Source organism: Plectrocnemia conspersa, unplaced genomic scaffold (assembly GCF_051122295.1).
Source record: "Plectrocnemia conspersa isolate PC_06_02 unplaced genomic scaffold, ASM5112229v1 ptg000003l, whole genome shotgun sequence".
In the NCBI taxonomy this organism is placed as follows: domain Eukaryota; kingdom Metazoa; phylum Arthropoda; class Insecta; order Trichoptera; family Polycentropodidae; genus Plectrocnemia; species Plectrocnemia conspersa.
Genome location: NW_028277167.1, coordinates 28,336,630 through 28,363,741, shown reverse-complemented (window position 1 = coordinate 28,363,741; position 27,112 = coordinate 28,336,630). Strand labels below are relative to the sequence as shown.

At 30.4% G+C, this 27,112-nt stretch overlaps 2 protein-coding genes across 2 annotated transcripts in view; both read right to left on the bottom strand.

Annotated features, from left to right (window-relative positions):
* The window catches only part of LOC148237162 (uncharacterized), a 109,818-nt gene that overhangs the window by 36,280 nt on the left and 46,426 nt on the right, over positions 1–27,112 (bottom strand). The window lies entirely within an intron of this gene.
* Positions 16,973–18,713, bottom strand: LOC148237163 (zinc finger BED domain-containing protein 5-like). Its single transcript, XM_088182301.1, has 2 exons — positions 18,401–18,713; positions 16,973–18,359 (listed from the first exon to the last, which is right to left on the bottom strand). Exon 2 carries the CDS (start codon positions 18,353–18,355, stop codon positions 17,408–17,410), a length of 948 nt encoding a protein of 315 aa, XP_088038427.1. The 5' UTR covers positions 18,356–18,359; positions 18,401–18,713; the 3' UTR covers positions 16,973–17,407.

Here is a 27,112-nt window from a genome sequence, read left to right as displayed (position 1 = left end):
ATTTTTAATATTTAAAATTAAAATTATTAGCATTTTATAAATATAATTAGTGTTTAAAATAATATTAATGTGGTATAACATTAAAAAAAAATAGATGTTCCTATAAATAATTATTGCTTTAAAATATAATTAAACCCCAGCTTTTCCAATCTAAGCTCAAGAACCATGATGAGCTAGGAATAACATTGGATCGACGAGGCAAGGGCGAGATCCATAGGTTGTTGATTTTCGATCTTAAGACGTATCGTTAAATCAACGTATTAAGAACAAAAAGCACCACGTGACACTAAAGCGGCTGTTTTGCTTTTTGGCTCAATTTTTTTTCGTAAAAGATTAAAATATTTACAGTCTGTGCCTTTGAAGGAAATTTAATTTATTATTTATTACATAACCCAGATGACATATTTTTATTTTTTTAGCCAAACTGAATTATTTGCGCACTGTGCGCCGCTGCGTAATAATAACATAATCTCGCGAGGTAATTAACGAATCGATCCGCGCAATCATCATAAATTATCTCGCTTCATAAACATATAACATCGGACCGTTGTTATATTTAATCAATATTGTGCTGTTGTGTTAAGAGTTATGTTAACTTTCAGCCGTTTCCGCTGCGCAAGTCCTGCGTTGCATCCTGTTAAAGTATCGTCGTCATAATAAATTTAAGGATCATGAATGTGTAATTTTCCGATTTAGCACCGATGTGTGCAAATGCATCACGCACCGGCCTGAAATAATGCCAAGGTGCACTTAGCACTGTACACATACACATCAGCCTTCATGCTGCACTTTTCAGACCTCTAAAGTGCACTCACAAATCACCTGGGCCAAGGACAACGAGGTGGCTTTTAAAAATTTACAATTACGGTTAAATTGTTATGAAGGAGTTGTGGCATGGAAAATAATTTCAAATTCATCATGCAGAAGTTTTGATTAAATTAAATATTGTAAATATATTGATGTAACATGACAAGCGTTAGCCCAATACGTTACAACGTGATTAAAGTAGTGACACCAGACTTTAATGAGTCTGTATTAGTTATATGTATTTTTAATAATTTAAATTAATAACAACCGACAGTCAAAATAATTTTATTTTTATTATTTATCGGTGAGATTCGGTAAATCTAGGAAATTCTCATCTGTAATGATCGATCAACATCATTAAATTACAATTTCTTAGAACTGTTAGAAATGCTTAAGTAATTAATTTTACTCCATATACAAATTATTATCTAATGTTTTTAAATAATAAATTTACCTAAACGTTTTTAGTCACACTACAAGATCACTAACACTAATGAAGTTCCAGATATTTTCACTAGACTAATTCAATATTTGTGGCAAAAAACAGGTGGAGTATCGGCCCTAGGATACTTTCTTGTGCAACTCCAGCTCTTATTTATTTCATTGCAAAATCTGCTGGAAATGTACCATTCAAATAATTTTACATATTGGTTTAATAGTATGCTGCTTATTTTTTTCAGCAAACTTTTTCCGCAAGCTCAAAAGCTTGAGCAATAGATATAAGTCTTTCAAGTGCCACTTGCCTATTTTTCGGCATAAATAAATAATAAAGAAAATGCTTAATAACATTTTCTGATATTGTTTTTAATAATTTGATTTACTAAGAAAATAAAAAGTTTGACTACCTCTGATATAAAATGAACATAATTTACATGTATAATACATATAATATATACACATGTGCACTTTTTTCGCATCACATCAATTACGAGTTACTTGATCGAGCAACCGACTAATTTAAGATCTTAATCTCATGATATGTATCAACGAAACTAATTAAAAAACGTATCATGTTAATTTAAACGACTTGAAGTCAAATCGCCATTAATATCTTCAAGTAAATAATAATACTTATTTGACATATCCAATTTAAAATTATTAGTTTTTAACTCGTTGCCTCAAGATCGATCCTTGCAGGACTCCCCACATTTTAATTTAATATTTTGTAAGAGCACGTTTACCAAATTTCTTAGCGGATAGAATGTGTGATCAGAACAGGTCTCCAGCATCACTCGAAGTCGTTGTCAGAGGGTGTCGTCCGGATAACGAGTGGTGCCCGGCGGATCGATCCGCCCCCACCCTGACCTACACAGGTCCCCGATACCCACCCCTGTGGGGTGCCACGTCTCAACTCTCTAGACGTCTGTCCGTCTGGGGGACCACACATACCCCCACACGAGATCCTCGCAGCCATTGTGAGAGCTAGCCGTCTATCACCTGAAATCGAACATTGGTGACCCCGCCATTGTTACTCATCACTCAGAACTAAATCCATTAAAATCTAAAGTTAATACTAAATATTGTATTCCATTTAATCAGCACATCCGTGATCTATCTAGCCTCTTTGTGCCCTAAGCTTGTTAAAAGTTAACCACTTTGCAGGTTTCAAGTCGCTTATACGGGATATATGTATGTGCAGGGTCGCCTAGAGCAAACCCAGGCTCTACGAAAACAATGATTCTGAGCCTCATGACAAAAATGGCACTTTATATACTTTTTAACATCGTAATATGATTTCTTGAATAAATAATAATAGGTACAAGTTAAAACTTTCTATGCTACAAATAAATATAAAAGTTAGGCACCGTTGCGAAATATTTTATGCGCATTATTTTAATTAGGCATTGAAAATATTTATCTAATAATTAGTCGTGTTTAATTTGCTGCTCAGTGTTGCCATATAGTGAATTATATTAAGATTTTTTTAACAATCGAATCGAATAAAGTACATCTAAACCGAATTTTGCCCAATAGGAGAGCGTAAAAACAATTATCCCTTCTCAGAAGGTAAAAATCCACATCAAAAGCAATAAAATCGTGCCGTCGCCGTCGCAGTGGGAACGCTCGTTACCGAGCGTTCCCACTGCGACGGCACCGACACGATTTTATTGCTTTTGACGTGAATTTTTGCCTTCTGAGAAGTGATAATTGTTTTTGCACTCTCCTATTGACCAAAATTCGGTTTGAATATATTTTGATCAGCCTTCTTATATAAGAAGTACTTAGTAATATCGGTAAGGATAGCAATAATATTTTTAAAACAAAGTGAAACATCGAAATTCAGATAAACTATGGAGCATCGATGTTGGCGGGCTGGATTGATTATTTCTTAAACTGTCGCAGGCCAAAGGCATAAATGTAAAATAATCAGGGGATGGTTGGCTAATTCAGTAACGGACTAATTAAGCAACAAAAAAATAAAATTAAATATTGTTCATAAGTGAAACTTATTAAAAAACAAGGAATTGAATGAGCATTACAACTTTATATAAACAATTGTGAAAATAATTTTACAAAGAGTGCCACAGACAATAATATTTTATTTATTTTTTAAATTACTTAAATATTATCTTATAAACAATTTAGAAGAATTTTTGTGTAATGTACACAAAAGCATATTTTTCAATTAGCTTTTCCTGGGTTTATTTTGACTGCAGAGTCACGCCAATTTGGCCGTAAGACTCGCAATTTTAAAAGTGAAATCATATAATTATTATTTATCAGTATTATTAAATAGATAATGTAGGTTGAACAACGTTTGTTAAAAATAGTTATGTCTGCACTACACTCTCTGGAAGTTGGCGAAGGCAGGCCAAGGACGGAGAATATAGTGGGTTACTTCGGTCGAGTTTGGTTCTGCCCGCTTTAAAATCTCTCGGAAGTTGTCCGAGGTTACCGATAACGGGAGATAAAGTGGGGGTAATTCAGTCGACTTGGCCAGCTTCAAGCGCTTCCGAACATTGTCGGCAAACGGACCGAAGTCGGAGCTGCTCTTTCGAGCGCGAGCGTTGAGATACTTCCCCTTTCGCTCTCTCGCGTGTTAAGTGACGACAGTGAGAGAGATAATGATATGGTGTTTCGCAAACTGAGATAGAACGAGTAACTCGCCTCAATTTCAGTATGCGCGTAAGCGTCCTATAGTCAACACGCATGTCGAGTGCTGCATCGTAGTCACGAGGTCAAGTTATAATACCACATGCTTATCGGGGACTTCAACAGACTCTTACTGACATCTTTAAATATTTTAAGGCACCAAAAGGGATTAATTATATTTTTGATAGTATATTATTCTAACAAATATCGTTATTATATTTTTTTTCATATAAAATTAAATATTTAAAAAATAATTAGTGGTACTTGATTTTGTTAAAAAAATCGTTTCGAATATCCTTATGTATTTTCCTAGATCGGTTTATATAAATGGCACACCATAAGAAATTATTACTTAGAATCGATGGCGACAAATTCTAGGATAGTCACAGATGTGGTGTTCGTATTCTGAAGTATAATTTTTATACCTTATGCCATTTTGCAAAAGCCGAGAAAGATTTTGCGTAAATTGAATATTTACGACCGAAAATTTTCACTGACATTGTATTGGTGAGTGCCCACACAAACTTTTATAATTTTAATAAAATAACAATTTAAAAATTGCGATTATTTGGCACATTTTTCGATCCCGCGCAAATATGCCAGCTGTACGTGACAGAAGCCGCCGTCCGGACGGCATATGAAATTTGCGGCAGTGAAATTTACGCTTCCTTGAAATCGTAGGTTTCGGCCGACTTCAGTTGTAACTACGGTTTGGACAACTTCCAGAGAGTGTAGTTCATGCATTTCACGTGTTTTCTCGGCGAGCCCCGCTCCCGACCGCAGCTGTAAAATTAGTCACTCACGCTATCGCACAAAATAAAATCGACAATTTTAAAGCGTTACCCTACTGATCGGTAGTATTGATTAGAATAACTGAACTTGTGTTTTTGTATAGTTTTTTTCAGAAAGCAAAATAAAGACAGCAGCGTTTACAAAATACAGTTACATGACCGATAAGAATAATCAATCGCGTATCTTTAAAACAAAATAAATCAATTGTATAGTACAGTGTTTCCTATTGCTTATTCAACGGGTACTATACTTATATATTTTATATAATAATATGATGATCATCTGTGCTTCATGATACCTCTCCGACGAGCTCCACTAACATAAATATCTTTGTAAGTGCTCCTGAAATATTTTCGCGAATACATTTCTCAGTCATTCACTCAAAGGTGTGCCAGTAGACTATAAAGACACATGCACAGAAGGGACGATAAAAGTCTGCGTTTGTCTAGATAGCGTTCTTAGAATTTCCGAGCAAAAGCGAGCCTGGAGTATACGAAGTGAGTTCATCGCACTAAACAGCACTAACTTTGCCGGAATGCGAAAGAAAATGGGTGCAGAATAACATGTTTAACATTATATCACAATATTACAAAAGAGTGTTTCGTCTCGCAGAGTGATTTACATAAAAGATGGACACTATAAAAGTTCCTCTGAAGCTATAAACATGTGCGTGTATTCGTTGATATATTATTGGTGTATTCTCGAAGTGAGACATGTGTTGACCGTGAAAAATCTAATAAGATTGGCGTGAATGGGAGATTGCCGAAGCGAATGCGCGGCAGTTGTTGTCTCATATATAAGGGAACAAGAACAAAGATAACATCTTGAGCGGCCATTTTCGTATATCTTACTTTGTCGCCGGGCATTCAAACGAAAACAAACGTAATTACGTAACGTGAATCGCGGAAACTCGATTTCGTGAGCGTCGTTACGTGTTTTTTTTTCTACGTTACACTCTTCATTATGCGAATTACGTACAAGGTTTGAATTTTTTAATGGACTCTTATTTTAAATATAATAATATACACACATATACAGTCCGTCCAAGATGTGAACGCTCATCGATATAGTATTGGTGAGAAATATTTTATGTGAAATTACACGTTCAATTAATTTTTCTTTTTTTAAATTAATTTTTTGAGGAAAATGTAAAATATCACTTTCCTGCTTATTTTGAGAGCAGTTTTGGAATCACTCTCCAGGTTGAATATCTGTTTAATATAATATTTAAAAAATACCAATAAAATTGTTTTATTGATTGCAAAATACCACAAAATGACTATAATTTATAAAAAAAAATATATAAAAAATTATAATTTTTAATTAAATTTCTAACGTATGGTCTCCATACCCTTAAAACGGCCCTGATTTAGTATTGGTAACGTTCTCCTATTGGTGTAGGCAAATTCGCGGAAAACTGTGTATGTATGCATGCATGCGTATACGCACCCTTATTTCCAACACAACGATGATGAGCGTTAACATCTTGGATGGACTATACAGTATTAAACAGAAAATAGCTATCCATTCAAACTTCTTAAATACATTTCACAATTTGTGATAAGATACTTAAGTAACAATTTGTTAGACCAAGCAATATTTTACAATGCAAAAAACTACTCATCCATCAACTGTGTCTTTATATTGGGGCTACTTTTTTGTTAATTTTTGTAAGGTGTTCTAAAGCATATATGATTTAACACATATACATATATGACAGTATGAGTCTTTATTGGAGTGTCGAGTTTAATTAAGTGTTACTGTAATGAATATGTGTGACTCCTTGGTCTGCTCCTTTGTGACTTAATGTCACATCTTTTATTGTGCTAGTTTGAGACAGCTCTAGCGAATCGCATATGAGGATGTTAGCGGGTAAATTGCATCTCTTTTTGGATACATGCACTAATGTGTTTACGAGTAAAAGTGAAATTGAGAGAAGTCACCCGGCGATTGTTAACAAAGGCATAGAAGACAAATATACGACGGTCTCCGGGTGCTCCCACCCGCTTCCTCAGGTCGTGTGTAAGCCGAGTTTGGCTCATAAGCGACCCTAACACTTGAGCACAAGGGTCGATGGTCCGTTTCCAATCGCAACCTGGGTCGCCCAGGTGGATGATCGCGGTCCGGAGCTGCTGATGGTCTCCCGGCATCACTACCGTTAGTTGGAGATAGAGGAAGGAAAGTTATGGTATGGAAAAAAGCCAGTTGTGCAAGATAGAACGCATTAAATATCATGCATCTCTTTTACACAAAGTAGTTTTCCGGTATTTCTGGCTAAGTAAGTCTTGTTTTTGTTTTTAGGTTGACTGTCGCTAGTAGCGAGTGTAGCGAAAAGGCGGATGGAGAAGTGATAGTGTGGAAAACGTAAAAAGAGTCAGCCTGCTGTCAGTTCGCTTTGCTCGCTGCGACCTAGTGACTGTGTATTTTTTTGCCTAACGCGTTAAAACAATATATTTATAGATATTCATATAGATTGTATCATTCCCATGAAGAGTGGAAATAAGCCTATTTCAAAAAATGTTTCTGTTTGATATGTGGCGCTTTAGTTGCAATATATAAGAAAATAAAATAAATTTACAGTATTAATTCAACACGTTATATATTAAACTTCAATCTGATTCTTCAGGAACTAAAACCTAGATTAGTTAGACAGCAAAATATGTTTTAAAAGTAAAACGAGCAATTTAAGGCAAAAACAATAGCTTTTATTTAAAGCAAGTTATCAAATAGATAAAAAATGAAAATCCTTTTCTAACGACAAATTTGTTAAAGAAACTTTTATAAAAGTCACGGATTCAGTGTTTAAAAACTTTAAAAAAATCCAAATAAAAAGAGCAATTAAAGATGTATAATTATCTAGAAATACAGTTATGAGACGTAAAGAAAAAAATGAGCAAAAGTGTAAATGAACACCTTATGAAATGTAGAACCGCTGGGGATAATTTTATTACCAGATAATTGTATCCCTAGTGAAAAGAAGGAGGCAAGTCAGGATTCCTGGGAGGCTATGTAATATCACCTTGAAGCGAAATGAGTTTTCATAAATTTGAGGTCCAGATTTGAACAATGTTTATTTTTTATTTATTAGATATGATCTTTTTGAATGTTAACTTTAAATAAATAATTTATTCCAAGCCACCCTGTACAAGTGTAGAAGAAAATCTCTTTAACGGAGATTTTTTTAAATGCATTTTGACTTGAAATTTTAATTTTCTACCTCCTACCCCTTTGTCATAGATTATCACAAAAGGATTATAAATGCTAGATATTTCTGGAATTTAATAGGCAACTCGTGATTATTTTTCATGTGAAAATTCGATCCAAATAATAACTAAGTCGGCCATCCCTAGTATATACAAAACATATGTAATATGATCTATACATTTCTAAACTTTCCAAAAATATGTATGTCGTTAAATTCATAATATGAATTGTTACTTGTTGTGTTTTACTGGTTTTAAAAATATATTATTGGAACAAGAATCATATTATTTTTGTTTGAATATACGAATTAGGTTATTATCAATACCCTTGTGTATCTGATTGAAGCCATCGATTGGAATCGGATCCAAAAAACAAAGATAAAAATGATCGCATCGCATAATTATTTACCGGGTGAAAATGATTAACGGTCCCGATCGCGAACAATGGCTGCGGGAATATAAAAATATTGTACCGAGAGCAGCAGGGTCCCGCCTACGTCCGACGAGGTCCAGCACCGCGTCCTCCCCCTCCTCCCCTCGCTCCCCCTTTCGGACCTCTAAGCCTTCCATGGAGTCCAAGACGAATGCGTCTCAATATATCATGCAGTGTACCTTTCGTGATGCGAGTTATGCCCGGCCATCACGGACTGTGTGGAACGGTTCAATCCGAGATGCACTCACCTGCTGCACAGTTGGTTCTTTTTATTTTTTAATATCCATCTGATATTTAATACCTTTAGGGATTTTAGATATATTTATGAGGTTCTGTGTGATTTACTGCGATGGAAATATGGTTGAGTTCAACGATTGGTTATCTCGATTTGGGCGAATCAATTTAAATTGTGGATATCTTAGGATAAAAAAATCAGAAATTGGCTATACAAGGACTGACCATTAAATTAAAAATATTGATAAAAAATAACCAACACAGACTTTAGAAAACATTTACAATTTTTTATTGCAAATCTTGTGTTACTACGAAGAAAGTACAATCGACAACTAGAGAGTAATAAAACACTAGATTGATACAAAGACTGTAAGTCAGTAAAATCTGTTTTATTGATTTTGAAAGATGTCAATATGTAGGATTTAGATCGATTTATTTTAATTATTTATATGTGAGGAAAATCTCAGAAAATCTGTGATGATTGATCGGATTTATGAAAAATCTTTCGTTTTGTAACATAAAATTAAAGTCGTAGTAATTTGTTTTCTCCCCAAATAAACACAAATCAGCGACATATTTTAACCTGCAGATATTGTAAGGTAAACTTGTCAGAAAGTCCTGCATGCATTGGTAGGAATATATGCATATAAAAAGGCTTCAAGATGTGGAAGACTCATTGTGTGAGTATTTAAAGACATCAGAGTTTTCTATGCAGCTTGATTAATATACTTTGGAAGGAAATAAAGCCTTACTTTTAGCATACGTGCAATTTACAAAAGAAGAATTTTTTGCAAAGAGTTATTATTTGCTAAAAAATTGAAAACAGATAATAAAAAAATATGGAAAATATGTATAAGATGGATGCTCTGAAATTTCTGGCATTTTTAAAAGAAGCAGTGCTGAATGTAATAAATAGCTGTACACTGTGTCATATATTGTCAACATTAAGTTGGTTAAAATGTTACGTAATTTAAGGAATCAATTCATTGAATGAGAGATTATTTGGACGACTTTGTATTAACAACGATGAAGTATTCAATCGCTTCTTGCTTCATATAAAATCAAAACATGTCTGTTTGGATCGGTTTTATAAACTCTTTGAATAAGAGTTCTTAAAAAAATACTATGATACATTACGAACCGATTTGATTTATTTCAAAAATTACATGACATGGGAAATTTATAACTCAAAGACAATGAACTAAATTTAATCAAAACAAACACTGTTATTTCTGCGATTATAGCAAAACCTTTTTTATACAAAATTTAATTTCAGGCAATTTACTAATCTATCAATAGTAAAAAAAGAGGTTCTTACTTCTGATTTTAAACGATTTAAAGATATTTTTAAAATTAACGTCTCTGATTGGGCTATAGATCATTTTTTGATTACAATAGTGGGATTTTTTTTTTCCAGAAAAAATGAGGCCCCTTAGTTTCAAACCTTCTTTTCTTTAATAAAAAAAAGCACTTTCTGTTAAGATTCGTAGTATTTCATTCAATGACATGCATTTTTCTTGCCAAATTCAAGGGATTCTTGTTTAGAATCCATGTCAAAAGCAATACAATGGTGCCATCGCAGAAAAGCGTTCATATTAAGACTTTTTTAATATAACGACTTACAATAGGAAAGCACAAAAAATGATCCATTCTCAGAAGTCAAATATCGACGTCAAAAGCTCAGTAACGAGCGTTCATATTAAAGCTTTTTATATTCGAAATCTTAAAAAAATATTTTGAGAGGTGGAGAATTAAAATCAACCGAAATAAAACAGAGGGAATTATTTTCACAAAATATAGACAAATTTTGCCACTTCCTTTCCTAAATGAAAATGGCAATAACGTCAAATAGAAAACAAGCGTTAAATACCTAGTCTGACACTTAAGACTCCAAGCTTAAATTTAATAAACATATTTTGAGTCTTTGCTCTAAAGGGCTTGCCGCCATTGCGACTCTAAGACCAATATTTAATAGAAAAAGCGCGCTAACTATAAAAAATATCACTGATTATTTTATTATTTAAAAAAGCGCTCTATGCTAAATAAATTTGTAAATCTCTGACTTAAACAAATAAATCAACCGCAACGTTATATAATGAAAGATAAAAAACTACCTATAGTTTTATACCTAATTTAAATTTGGGTTTGGTTTAATTTATTTTAAATATTGTAGTATTTAATTATACGGTATGACGTCAAAATTTTGTGAATCATAAGAAAATATTTGTTTGTACTGGTATTGAGCAGTGAAATTGTAAATCAAATGTTTGAAATATTTTAATTGGCTGAGTTATGGTATTATATTTTTGTAGCCTGACAGGCGTAAGCCCAATGGGTTACAACGGTATTAATCTGTACCAAATAGGTGAGTCAATCAAACATAAGAATAAGTATTTCTGCTTCCAGGCCGAATTTTTTATTATTAATATATTTAGTAAAATTAATATTTTTAAAATATTTATTTACTAATTATTTCATATTTTCAATAAAAAAAATTCTTCTGCGACAAAATTAGTAGCAGAAAACTTTTTTAAATTTTTTTATAAGATTTAATTAAATTTATTTTTATGAGACTATTAAAAACAATAAAAAAAAATTTCGTCGGCGTAAACAAATTATATTGCGTATCCGAGCGGCGTCAATTAACGAACCAACAACGGTTTTAAAGGATTAAAATCGTGAAATCTTAATTGAACAAATAAAGCATAAAGCATATTTAAAATATTCATTCTTTAAGATGAATCGATTTTTACTGATTTCGAAACTATAGTATATATATATATATATTTACACACAGATGCACTCCAAATTCAATAATAAAATATAAATTAGGTTGACCTCAAAATACTGCATCTAAAATCCAGTAGCAATATAGGAAAAGACTGATTCTGTTCTAGTAATTCTGGTTCCGCCCAGAATCATTTATATTGGCCAGAAGATCAAGTATTAGGAAAAAAAATATATTTTTTTTAAGGTAAAAAAGCCAGAATACCACTGTGTTGAATTACTTTATTTAGCCACTTTATTCATAAAATTACTTCCACTAATTATTCCAGAATTACTACGGTTCTAATTTGGAGTAAACAGGAGCTGAGCTAAACTTGCACTAAGCGTAGCTACGTACGTAAATCAACCGAAACGACCATTAGACGCCCGAAAAATCAACCGTTTTCCACTTTGATTGTTCAACCAGATCCAACTTAAGCAGTAATATAAATTTTCAAAAATTTAACCTAGAACACAGCCACGTATATAAGCATCATCGCACAAATTATGAGGCCACATTTCAAACTATTGCGATTTAAATATAATTAAGGTAGTTTGAATATTTCTGTAAATTTTAGATATACATAAATATACTGTACAATAATTGGCAAAGCAATTAAATGATTGCCCATATTATTTTTGTTCCTTAGTCTAAGATAATAAAAAAAACACTAAAACACAATATTCACATTTTCACGGTAGTAATTATCACTTAATAAGCAACAATCTCAAAAAAAAATTGATAATCAAATAGTATTTTGCCAATAGCAAATCTAGTGATTTAAATAATAAATTGATTATGAATCCTTCGTTCTTAAAATATTATGTAGAGGCATTAAAGCTAAGCAAAAATCAAGCATAACACAATTACACATCTTAATTTATTATTAACGATATTTCGTTATTTATTTTTTATAAACGAAAGTTTATAATAAAATAAATAATTAGTGTTTTTAAATCAAATGCCAAAAAATATTATGTTAAAAATATTAGAATATAAACTTATTTTTAGTTGAGATAGTATTTAAATATATATATATATATATATATATATATATATATATATATATATATATATATATATATATATATATATATATATATATATATATATATATATATATATATATATATATATATATATGTATATATATATTTAATATCTTATGATTTTTTTCTTACAATATATTGTTTTTTATATATTTTTTTTGTATTGACATAATAAAATGTAGTTTTTACGATAGTGACGCATTGGGAAAACCTACTCGTATTAGGTCACAATGGTCTTATTTTAATTAAAATAATTTATATATATTATAATCTGATTTTTATAAATATATTTTAGCATTAATAAATTTATATGTAAATATAATCTCAATTTAATCAGTTTTTCAATCAATATTGTTATAATTTATTGCAATAATATTTATTAATGAGATGTATATATTAAGCATACTATTAAAATTATTTTAATATTTTATTTAATTTGTTGGTTTACGACTTTCTCGATAGATGGTAGCGCTTAAGCCTTTCGTAGAAATATTTGCTCTTAAAGGTAAAAGAGGAAAATGTAAATAAACGGTCTAATAAAGCAAATTAAAAATAATAATAAAGAAATACATATTTATTAATACTACTAATATTATTGAATAATTCATATTCAAAATAAAAATTAATAGGTATAAAAAAAATTAAATCTTCATCTACATTATATTTGTATCTCTGATCGTTTAATTAATGGCGACTATTAATCGAAATCAATTTCAACTCATGCTCTATAGCACACGCATATAATGATCAACACAAACACACACATTTATAAAATGATTACAGACTTCATACGAAACAGTTATCCATACATCAAAAGGCCCACGGGAAACGAGTTAACCCTTAAGATGACTTAAACTTGATACATTTTCATTGCATTAATCCATTACATAAAAAAATGGTTTTGCTCTAGTTTTCTATGTTTAAAAAAAATATTATTAGGTTGGGTTAATTGAGCCGGATTTTTTTTGTGTTACACATCACCTAACGGGTTAAGCCGTCGTCATCAGCGTATCACCAATCGGCTGCAAACGTTTCAATTTCAATCACGTCCAAGGAATTAATCATCTTGCATCGGTTCCGGACCTCTACATCCACAACGTCACGAAATGTGACCTCACACTCTGAGATGATTAAGCGTTGCATTAACGAGTCGGACCTATCGCGGGTCCGCAGAGGCTGCCCGCGGCGAGCTAACCAATCGCAGACCTCACCTTTCAGGTACTCACACACACACTAGCCCTATCGTCACACATCAATCAACCGAAGGCCGACGCTCATACGTTATGTGCACGGGCTCCAAGAATCGAAACCACAAAAAATATATAAGAAAAAAGCGTATGGGAGTTGAAATTTGAATGGCCAATCAATCATCTTTTGATAGTGTGTTGGTGAGTAGGAGGTCTTGGATGGATCTGTCGGTGAGTGAGTACTTTTAAGAGAGTATTGAAAATAATTTATTACTTTTAAAGCTAATGAAGAAACTAGTTTTAGAGCTAACAAAACTGTACATTAATATATTTGGCACAAAGATAAAACTACTTGATATTAAAAAATATTCGTTTTTGTCTATAGCAAACATTATCTACAAACTTTTTTATAGAAGATCAGGTTGTAAATATTTTATGCTCGATTTTAAGATCATGCTTTTCATTGGCAGTAAAAAAATCAAGGATCTTTATCGTCTATTTCTGTTCCTTATTCCCAGCTATATCTAGTCCCATTATTTAAAGAAATAAGCAGTTCCTTATCTATATACAGTGTCATTTCCGAGCTGGATCAGCATCAAAATTACAGCTTCTAAAACAGCTCAGGGCTACTGTACGTATTTAATTCTTTGTCTTGTCGTGACTATTCAGATACAATCTGTTTATACGCCACACGGCAAAGAAAAAAACATAAAAATAATTATGTTGTCCGAGACGGTATCATTTTTTTCTATCGCCTTTATATCAACCGGCCGAAAGACGATCCGGAATGCCAGTCGATATGCAGTTGCATTCATCCCAGGTGATTTATGCCTCGTGGAAATGTTACTAATATAGTATATATTTTCGTATCACCTGGGGCTTAATTTATTATACGTACGCGTAACTCCGTGACGAGTTTCGGAGTCTGAGGGTCACCCCGGACCTGAGGAGGATTATCATATATTGTGAACATAAAAAATAATCATTTTTTACTCTTTTACTTCTCGGACGTCGGATAAAATGAGTAACTAATGCGCGACACTCTTTAATTTTTGGAGACAGTTAAAAAGTGGAGGCCGACAACCGAACATATTGGTGACGATTATGAACGAAATATATATTATACGGTCGTTGCTCGAAGAAGAAAATATCTTGCTGTATGTATGTGAATGAGTTCATATGAAGGTAGTAATATAATTAAGCTCATTGGTATTCCAATTAGGCCATTTAAACTATTTTTTTATTATGGCAAATTTTTTTTATTATTATTAATTTCTTTGAGTAATTTTATTGTATTTTTTTACAATATATCTACTTGCAGATAAAATATTGAAGTTAACAATTTTTGTGTATGTTTAAATTATTTTGACAAACACTTATTAGTCTGATATTTATTGTTAAGAATCAGCCGTTACAAATTTATTAATCTTGGGAGATTTGTGATTAAGAGTTTATATAATTCATATACAATCTAAACAATATTATAAAATCTCATTACTATAAAATTATTCATATTATTACATGCTTGGTTATAATTCACGGAGCTTTTGAAAAAATATTTATGTAATATAAGTATTGGGTTGTATCACACATTGCATTCTTAAACTAGTCATATGTTAACTAAATTTAAAAAAAATCATATATAATACATAGTTATATTATGCTAGATACTTTTATATTATTGATGAACATATAACTGCATGATCGTAATTGAAGAGAAAAAACTTTAATAGAATGATGATTTGTTGTAAGGTATTCATACCCAAATCTTAGAGAAAAATAGCAATAACAGCTGTTGCTACTTGACATTTTTCATATGCTAACTAGATATACAATAGATAAAAAACATTAAAAAAAAAATGAGATTCAAGTTCGCCGACAGTCAAACTATGGAAAGCCCTCATACATTTTTTTAATCTGCCGATTTCCACGCAAAACAGTTTTTCCTATCTGATTATTAATGTTGTTTTTCGATTACCAAAGTATATATAAGACTGATTAAAGTAGTTTAGAAAATTGTTAATATTATTTTGCAATTCTATTTGAACAAACTAACAACCTCTATTAACAGATTCTAAGAAATCACGCATATTTTCAAACATCTGGCACGGAACCACTGTTTTTTATGCGGCGGTTTTAAAACATTTAAAAATATTCATACAAATATTTTTAAACGTTAAATCAGCAAATTTCTTTAGAAATGAGAATTTTAGATTTAGCAGTTTTTTGGAGAATTATTGAGAAATGATTCTCAAGAAGGAACGTAACATTGAGGTGACTTGTAATGAAGTATAGATGCAATGAAAATATGTCACACTCTGAAGGCGTGTATTTTTGATAGTATTATAATAATAATTAAATAACCATGATAATAAAGTCGCATTAAAAACAAAAATGCAAGTTTAAAATAAACCCTTCACCCTTAAAAGTTAAGCTAAAATTCACGCAATTTTATTTTAACATGCGCTAATAAAAAGTTTATAAATAATGCTAGCGATGATTTCAACTTCATATTTTATAGTTTAAAAAATATTTTTATAAATAAAAAATTGATTTTGCTGCGAGATTCGAACCATTGACTCAAAATTATTAGTCTTGACCTTACGGACTACGTTTTTTTAAGCCTTATTAGAATAATATTGAAATAATGACGTATTACATATTAATATATATTCAGAAGAAAATGTAGTAAAAGCCGATATATCGGATTTCAGCAACCAAAAGGTTGCTGCTGAAAAATTCTAAAGAAAATTAGTACACCATATTTCAGCGGTTTCCAACCTTTTTGTTACTACGCCTCCCCAAAAAAAAAATTTTTTTCCGCGCCTCCCTTACCTTTTATTTTTTTAATAGATTAAATAATATAGACACGTTTTAAATAATAAAAACTTTATTACAAAAATAAACTGAAAACCACAATTAATAGAATAATAACAAGGTTTAGTTATAACATACACATACGTGTATATTTATTTTTATATATAAGTTTTTTTAAACAATTAAACCAACTACATCTATCGCATAAAAATTTAATGCGACGGTTGTTGTTGTTTATTAGCACAAAGCTTATCAAATCTTGGGGGCAATGTGGAGAGTGCCACTCGTATCTCTTTTTCGACTACTAACCTGTTGCGATATTTAGTTTTCATTGCAGCCAGTGCCGAAAAGCCCGTTTCGCATAAATACGACGTTACAAACGGTAGAAGCACTTGCATTGCTTTGCAATACAAAGATTCATACTCTCCTTTAAGATTCATCCAAAATTGAATTAAAGTTTCATTTTGAAACTTTTGTTTTAGTAGGCTATCGCATGATAAATAATTTGAAAAATGCAGCACTAGACCATCCAAGTGTTCAATAAAAAGATTCTTGCTTGTTTCAATATTGGCTGTGGCCCAGAAATCTTTTGACAGTGAAAACATGTCCAACTCATTCTTTTGTAAATTTGACTTCCATAACTTCAACGTTTTAATGAAAGCTTTTACTTTGTCTTTTTGAACAAGTGGATGCATTTTTGATCCCTGCATTGCTTTATTGAAACTGCTCAATTTTCCAAAAATTTCAACTAAATAGGCAAGTTTAACAAGGAAATTATCGTTCGTCCACAAATGTGCCTCTTCGTGGTGATTTTCTTCGAGAAAGGCTGTTATTTCTTCTTTGAGTTCAAATACCCTTTGAATCGCTTTTGCACGAGATAGCCAGCGAACTTCACAATAATACAGAAGTGAGGTATAATTAGCTTCCATATCTACACACAACTTTGCAAACAGCCTAGATCTCAAAGGACTGTTCTTAATGTAGTTTATAATTTTTATAATTTTTGTAAAAATGTTGTTAAGTTCCTATTTTTCCATATTTTTTGACACTAGAGCTGCTCTGTGAAGCATACAGTGCGTCCAGATAGCATGTGGTGCTTTCTTTTTAACTAATGCTTGAAGACCTGCTTTGTGTCCGGACATTGAGTGAGCTCCGTCAGTACACAGTCCAATACAATTACTCCACGTTATGTCGTTTTCTTTAAAAAAGCTGTCCATTATATTAAAAATTTCAATGGATGTGGTCTTTCCAGGAATGGGTTTGCAAAATAATATATCTTCTAATATATTATTTTCCACAACATATCGAACATATGCAATTAAATGGGCATCTTTAGCTATATCAGTTGCCTCATCTACTTGTATGGCGAATTTCGAAGTACGCAGCCGAGAAACTAATTGATCGCAAATATCTTCAGATATATCATTGATTCTTCTTCCGACTGTATTATCAGCAAGCGGAATTTGTTGCAACTGTTTTGCATATGATTCGCCGAACATTATTCGAACCATATCAATAGCTGCTGGTAAAATTAGAGTTTCTCCTATTGTATGTGGTTTCTTAGATTTTGCGATTCGGTAAGAGACATGGTACGAAGCCAATAATGCATTTGGTGATACAGAAAGAATATTTTTGAACGTTTGCTTTTGATTATTAAGCTCATCCAATTTTCTTTCAAAATATTCTATGGACTTATCAACGTATTCAGAATGTAGAGTTTCATGGTGCCGTTTTAATTTGACTGGTCTCATACTATCTGAAGCCAAAACTTTCGAACACAACAAACACATTGGTTTTTCCAAGCCATCTATAATGACACTAGTGAATCCTAATGATAAATAGGATGAACTGTATTGTCTTTTCTTGGGAGCTTTACTTCCTTGTACTTTTTTGATTTTATTCCCACTAGTATCAGCATCAGTATCTTCATTATTGTTGACTTTTCTCTTGTAACCACTCAAAAATTTATCCATTCGTCTAAAAAATATTTAAAAAAATGAAGTTTAAAATATACTAACGATTATTTTCAAGAAGAAATCACGTCAGAAACAATTAAAAAAAAAAATATCACGCCCTGCCGACACGCTTCAGTTGACACGAGTGACATTTAAATTTGAGGTTATTGTTTTATGCAACTAGCGATCGTTTTGTGTATTACCGAAACAGAGCGTTTGCAAACGCGCCATTTTTAAATTTCTCCGCTCCAGATATTTTTTTTAATAGGAATTAAATATATGTAAATGTAAAAAAATGAACATTCATGCACTGAATTTTCACTGTTACGTTAATATATCAAGTTTTATTCATTTGTAGATATTATGATATAAAAAATAATTCATTAAAAAATGTTGGCGCCTCCCCTGGCAATAGTCCGCGCCTCCCCTGGGAGGCGCGCCTCCCAGGTTGGAAACCGCTGCCATATTTAGAAATCATAACTAATAAAAATCATTTCATTTTTACCAAATTAAAACATAATTTTTTACTGTATTTTTAAATAGATATATATTTTAGAATATTGATTCTATTAAACAACTTATGCACTTTTTTCAGATATACATTTATTTTTTTCTGTGAAATGCAATAATCGTGATTTATTTCATTTAAAACTAGTAATAATTATAGGTTCTTTATCTATTACAAGCATTAAAACTTTGGATTGATAGGTTACATGAATTTTAACGCTAAATTATATGATAAATACCATGGAAAATGGAGTTTTAAAAAGCATCTGTTGCACTGATTGAATTATAGACACTTTTCTGTAAAGCTACTTTCCTTTAGAGTCATTATTTTAATACAAATGCTTCAAAAATATCACATTTTAAAAGCAAGTATTTATTAACACATTACGGTCCGCTATTTTCGCGTAATTTTAAATGTATCTGCATCATTAAACAATGCTAATTAAAAAAGAATGCTAAAATACTGCCAGGAAAAAAGAGATGACTCATCGATGTCGTTCAAATATATATAATGTGTGTTTTATGATCATATTTTTTTACCTCAGATACCAAAGATATGGTTATACTGATACCACTGAATCGTTGCTGAGGACAGAGTTACAAATACAATTGCACAGAAAACCTACGCCTTCACAATTGCGATGCACAGAAGACCCGACGCCATTTTTTGATGAAAGATGACATTATTTTCACGCTACCAAAATAATTATAAATGTATTTGTTGCTATTTTTAAATTGAAAAATAAAGCTTTATTACGTTCTCATGATGTTTTTAGAGGTAAAATAATTTTTTAAACCGTAAAAACGCGTGAATGGATTGACCGCGAAGTTTCACTATCACGCAAAAACGCGTGAACGGAACGTAATGTGTTATTAAGAAATCGAAAGAAATTGTAAGTGAGAACAAAACTATAAAATATATAAAAATAAATATACTAAATTATATAAGCTGATGATATTTATGCATTTGTACAATATAAATGGACAAGGATAATTTTTGAGATTTTATTTAATTTATGTCCCGTTTTTACATTTTACAGGTGCGTATTTTTCAACTAATAAACAATCGATTAATAAGAGTATAGCATATTTTATTTATAACATACACTTTTATAAATTTTAAATAGTAGTCCTTAGGTAAAATATTTTTTTTTAATTTATCTGATTTTTAAAGTTTATATATATTTTTACTAATATTAAAAAAATTACTACACTTTTTATGCGAGAGCTTAATATATCTGTCACAATAAAGGTTGTTCGTAAAATTACAAATTTATATTAAACATCACATTCGATATTGATTATGCGCACGTAATGCCCTTTATCAAATTTATACAAGCAGACGGCGGTCAATAAGGGAATTTAATTAAAAACATCAATTAGCGAATTTAAGACGCCCATTAATACGAGTCGGACCTCCGCGCGTGAACTCAAAAAAATAACTCGTATTTTATTCTTATTTTTTGACATATATATATTCCACCGTGCAACGACCGCACAATCCGTTCATAATCATCACCAATATGTTTACCTGTCTTCTGTCATTTTTAACTGTCTTTGAAATTTAAAGATCATCAAGACATAAGTACATAGAGTTGTTCATGTTATACTGATAAATGAGAATATTCTAATTAGCTAGACAATTGATCAATTGATCTATTATTTTTTTTATATGAATAAAGAATAATAGGTAAAAAAATATTTTTAATACACTCCCACAGTATAAAAGATAAGGTACATCCCCACAAAACCATGTTGGATATTGCAGGACATGATGCAAACACAAAGCCAAACTAGGGCACTAGGTCTAAAAGTTGTGTATATAAAAAATATTACATATATTATAAATTATGAAAATTATGACGTTTCTCACAATTGCAACCGCACAAAAGCGCAATAAGATAAATTTTAATGACTAATTTGAATAAGTGTATAAAAACGTCCAAAGCACATGACATTGCCTCATTTCAACCGGCCAATAATTGGATGCTTATCGACCGATCATATTTTAACCATTTTGAGTAGGGTACCTTTCGCACAATTCACGCTAAAAATTAAGCAAATACCGTCACACAGTATCGGCGAACCTTTGACGGTACACACCGCAACAGAGAACAAAGATAACAATCTGTCACTAAAAGTCCCTTAATAATAAATCATAATAATCTCCGCCGCGTGAATACATTCCTACGCACCTAGTCCTAGTCAAATTAAGATACGAGATTCTATTGTGAGTACACAAATTTATTACGCCGCCTTATCTGAGGTATCAAAAATTCACCGAGGATTACTCAACATCCCTGTCTCGGGATGATCCCTGAAATATATCGTTCGGGTGATCGCTCAATCATCGTCCATTAGCCACTTAGTCAGGTTGATGGGACGTGTGAACAAGAAGGAGGAAAGGGGGTCGGTTCTTGGGAATACACCCTCAAGATGGAGCATTTATTATTACGCCGCTAATCACACCTGAGGATGTCAACGTTAAACCTTCCGTCGACCGGATGATTGATGCTTTAAAAAAACCTAATCGCAAAAATTATTTGGAAATGCTCTTAATAAGTATTATGTTATATACATATTTATCTTATGCAATAAAGAATAAATCCAATTGTATTACTCACTTTAAAATTTATTATTGATTGTGTACTAGAAAATATTATTGAATTTTAGCATTTTAATAATTGTTTTTGAAAATGAATTTATATTTTGACACTTGAAACACATTTAGTAAACTAATAAATAATTTAAATTTATTTTTAGACATATTTTCTTCGAAATAAATATTCATAAATACGTCTTTAATCACTTTTGGCTTTGATAAGGCCATCGACAAGGAATGTTATTATTAAAAAAATGTCATTCATCAGTTGCCTGGATGATTTAACTCGGTTATTCTCGATTTATTAGAGCGATAGCAGGGATTTATTTAAAAATGACACTGCTTATTTGACTGACTTGTAAAATAAATTTACTTTATTTATTGTAAAAACAGGTTTTATTATTAGTTACTACTGATTAATTAAAATAGTAATTAATAATTATTGAAAATAATTAATTAATAGATATGTTTTATTCAAAAAATATTTTATGGGCAATTAATTAAGGTTTTACATTAATTGATTAAATAAATTAATTTCAGTGAAATCAGAGAAAAAATATAAATATTCGAATAGTTTCTCATTTATTATTCAATATTCATATAATTGAAAACTATGAATAATTGAGCACCCTAAGTTGAATCCAGGTATTTTGGGTATAAATCAACGGCTAAAACATTGATCAATAAATAGCTTATACCAATATTCATAAACGATTATTAACTAAGGTATATAATTTTTTGTGCTTCTAAATAAGTAGTGAAAGCACAAAATATTTCAATAAAAACACTGAAAAATTTGTAACTTCAATTTACATAAATAATCCTACCTATTTATATGGTTATATTGTCTTTGATAATACAAGTAATTATTTAAAATGAGACTTTTAAATCGGCCCAATATATTATATTATAGAGCATGAGAATAATAACTTCACATTTAATAGAAAATATTATAAAAATTATTTTTACACACAAATTAACAAAAAATAAAATTCTGGGACGTTTAAAAATATAAATATAATATAATATTATATTATAAATATAAATATAATATTATATTTTTATATTATAGTTTTATTAGAATCGTCATGAAACATATTTTAAAAATAGATCTAGTAAATATTTTTGATAAGATCGTTAGACGGTCTGATTTTCCACTTTTAAAAATATTAAAAATTTAAAAACTACGTTAAAAAAAATTAAAAGTTAAAAAACCTAAAAAAATGTATAAAAATTCCTATCATTTATGTAAAATATAACTAAATTTAAGAGCACTGTAAATTTAATAGTTTTAATCATATTTATAAAACTAGTTATTATATTATTTTTAAAAGTCAACCTATTTCGTTATTTTATTTTAAAATTGTGGCTGTACAAAAAAAGTAAAAATTGTTTATTTACTAAAAAAAATAGTAATTACAAAAAAATGTATTTTTTATATTATAAGTAAAACAGTTGTTACTGATTTAAAGATTAAATTGGTCAAAAATATTAAAGTAATATAAAAGGTAAAATAAAAAAAAAATTTATACACTTTTATGTACAGAAATCTACCTAATTATTGTGAGCAAATTTTTTTAATACATATTAAATTTTATAATACAGGCATTAAGTAATTAAACAAAGGGCAGCCAGCCTTCGTTTAATTATTGCATAGGTCCAGGGAGTTAAAAACTACAAGCCATACATAGCCAGACATAGACTGGGACTAAGATTGACCTCCTACCTAAGCTGTCGCATGTCACTGCCGCGGTTGGATAAGCCAGCGCGAAACTATTTATGGTCTCCAGTGCTACTCAGAAATTTTAAAAGACGAAGAGAGACTTAAACTATTTTTTAAACAAAAATATTTGTTTATAAATAAAATAAATCGTTTTTTTTAACGCCTAAATCATAGTAGTTCTTTGTAAAGAGGAAGACTACGGGCAGAGATATTTTATGATTACAATTATATATATTTTGGAATACCGTTTTCGAAGGCCTCCAGAAACTAAAAAACAAATGTTGCTTTATAACATTTGCATACTCCCAGAGAGCCTGCGTTCTCAGAGGATAGGGGTAAAATCCTTCCTTTAAACATACATTTTTAAATTATTTTGGAACAGTTTTATTTTTGTCAATATAGTGTAAACACACTACAAGATTGTAAGTAACATAATAAACAATTGACATTGAGTGCCAAGATTTGAAGAACACATATTTATGAGATGAAGTGGAAAATTATAATTAAAAAAATTATCAAAAAAATAAAATGTAATAATAAAGTACACTGATTTTAACAGTGGACTAGTTTATACAAGAAAATAAAATCTAAAAATGCTTAAACATAAGAAATATTTATTTCTAGTTAATAATCTTCATTGATTGTCAACAAAACGCATGAGTCACTTTCAAGGTCAGGTTATTGCCTGGTGGAAGTATGTGAGATCGATCGTTGCGTGTAGTGTTTGACTTTGATATTTGCTTAAAATGTTTGCAATGTCTCATTTAATTACATTAAATTGTACGTATTAAAAATGTTATACATTTAGCAATGGGGTTAGATTAGTGGTAATGTGTATGGCGCTAAAATTGTATTTTTACAGAAAGCTTACGTAATTTTTATTATATTTCCTGTATGCTGTTATTGTCATGTTTATGTAAAGTTTTAATAGGTAAACTCATAGCAGACCACAGTCCAGACTTACTCTCTAGAGGGCTGCCTTTCAAGATCCGACGCGAAATGGAAAGACATAATGAATCAATCATCCCCCCGAGACGAATTCATATGTGCGATGCCTTTAATTAGTTTCACGTAGGTTGCTCGGAAAACTATAATAATCTTGCTACAAATCTGTCTAAAGAGTTTTTGAAAAACAGACTAAAAAAGCGCTCAACTTAAAGCAGACGGTGAAAAGTTCTTAATGAATTTGAGACGTTTCGAGTATAATAACTGCAATTTCAATCAAAGTTAACTGCGATTATGATATACATATAGAAGGATTTCATTTGTGATAAAAAAATATACTGGATAATCAATTTATATATGTAGTATATTATAATTATATTTTATTTTAAATACATATGTTTTTTTAAACATTGAAATGTGAATGCATCTTAATAAGCATAGTTTTAATTTTTATATTAAATTAAAAGCTTTCTGATTTATGAACATGATAGAACAGTAGTAAAAGTCTGTGAATAATATCTAAAAAATAAATAGGTTCGACTCTTATATAGGCTTTAGTGTTTTTTTGGATTATGTTCTAAAAGATCAAAATTAGTTATTAATATTAATATATATTATAATTCCGATCAATCATCACAAATGAGGTTTTTCACAAATTTTCTTAATCTCACGTTTCAATATCAGAATAAATAATAAAAATAAAGTTGTAACATCTATTGATTATAAGCTGTAATAATAGTTTATAATTAATAAAAGTCTGTGTTGTTAATTGTGTTTACACAGTTTTACGCATTAATTTAACGCATGTTATTTAATATACAAACTATACAGCTTCTGTAGATAAATACGAGAAATTAAAAAAAATATTTTTTGCTTCATTTTTATTTATGACAAATGGTTTTTGATCATGACGCCATGATCTTTTTGACTCAATAGCTGATTATCTTTTAATTAATTATACTTTTGATAATACACCTTCAGGATTTTCAGGTGAGCTCACGTATTCAATTAGTCGCACCTGAAATTTGCAAAGTCGCGATTCGCAGCAAGAAAACAAGAAAACAGATCCTCGCAAATGCAAACACGCTCAATTTGCATGTTTTGTACGCAGGGTACACAGGAAAAACAAACAGGAAGATTTGTTTTCTTTTCAGCCATCAGGACGCATTATTAGAGTGTGAAAATTGGACGAAAAATAATAATACAATTTGGCCCCAAAGCTCAATAAAACGGCGTTGTTGTGCGGCGACATTGACGCCGGCTTAGGTGCTGTATTATTAAACAGTCGAAAGAGGTGGTTGTATGTAAAATTTGAAAATTGGGGTGGCGAGGGTGAACATTTTAGGAAAATTCGACTTGCGCAACCAATTTATCGTTCGTCAAGAAGACGGGCTCGTTTTCATCTATGAAGTGAACCGTACTCGCGGTTTACGCTGATACTTAAACTTTGCGTATTACAATAAAAAAAAGGTGGTTGGAAAAAAATAGTGTCGATTCAGACTACGCGCTTGATGGCTATTAACATATTTTTTGTCCTTATCTGTCATAATTACAACTAAGTCTTATACATAATTAATTCTACAATCAATTATGATATTTATTAAGCCTAATATGTAACATATTTAAATTCGAAATTACATTTACTTTTTGACGTTAAATATTTTTTTTATATAAAATTATCAGCAATAAAAAATTTAATTTATTACTTATATTCGCCCGGTATAAATTCAAACTCATTGAAAGTTGAAAATAGCACAATGACATATGCAAATGTCACGTTGCTAGTGTTCATGTCTATATGGGAGGAGTTCTTGTGACAGTCAAATACATTTTTTTACTGTTTTAGGGTATAAAAATATATATTTATGTCTATTATATGTTTCATTTTATTAAGAAGATCAATACTGATGTTACAATTATTTTTTATTTAAGTGATAGAAGCACTTTTTATTAACATTTAAAATAAATACCAAATCTATTTTGATGGGGCATTTGACAGTTGTTCTAACTAGCTTTGATGTCACTAATAACATATTAGTGATTTTAACGAATTCATCATTATTAATAGTATTTTTAGATGATCATTTCTGTATTACAACTTTTCATTAACCTTTCCCTAAAAATTGCTGAATCTGACGTTATTATTTAATCAAGATTGAATAGATTTTTATTGACTGTAAGGTATTTTTTTAAGGGGCAAATACGATTTTTCTGAAAATATTTGTAATACGTTAGCCCAATGCGTTTTAACGGGATAAATTAGCAAGAAACCAGAGCAAAACCTTCATTAAATTACTGACAAATTTATTCTTATTACAGCTTACACTTAATATGTCACTATGATTTAAAAAAATAATATTTATTATGATATTCATCCGCAAGAATAGGAAAATTTAGGAAAGCCTAACCAGGGATGATCAAAAATATTTATACTATATTTTCAAGAAAATTTCTATAAAATAGTTAAGCTTTTTTACCATCGAACAGAATAACATTTCTTTATTATTAGCTGTCATATGTATAATAAATTAAATGGTAATTACTAGGTCAATATATTATATAAAAATCGAGTCTATATATGTATTTATTTCATACACATTCCAAATGTTTTGAGTTGCTACGATTATTTTTTCTAAGAAAATTTATAAATAAAAAATACAATTAAGCACTTTCTTTATAGTTTTTAAACATTTAAAGAGTTATCTACAATTTGTCTATATTAAAAGACTATTTAAACAATAGCAGGGTTATACAGGTGTCATAAAAAATATTTTTTTTTATTCGCTACGGTAAGTTATTATATCTGTAACTGATCTCAACAAAATTTGTTTGATTTTGCTTGAAATAAAAATATTAAATAATATTTATGCAATAATCGTTATTAAACGTAAATTTATTCTAGTATTTAATCAATAAATTAAGCACAAGATTAGATCCATTGTTAGATTCACTTAGAAGATATTTGAATGCAATACTTAGAATTGGCATTCGCCACACG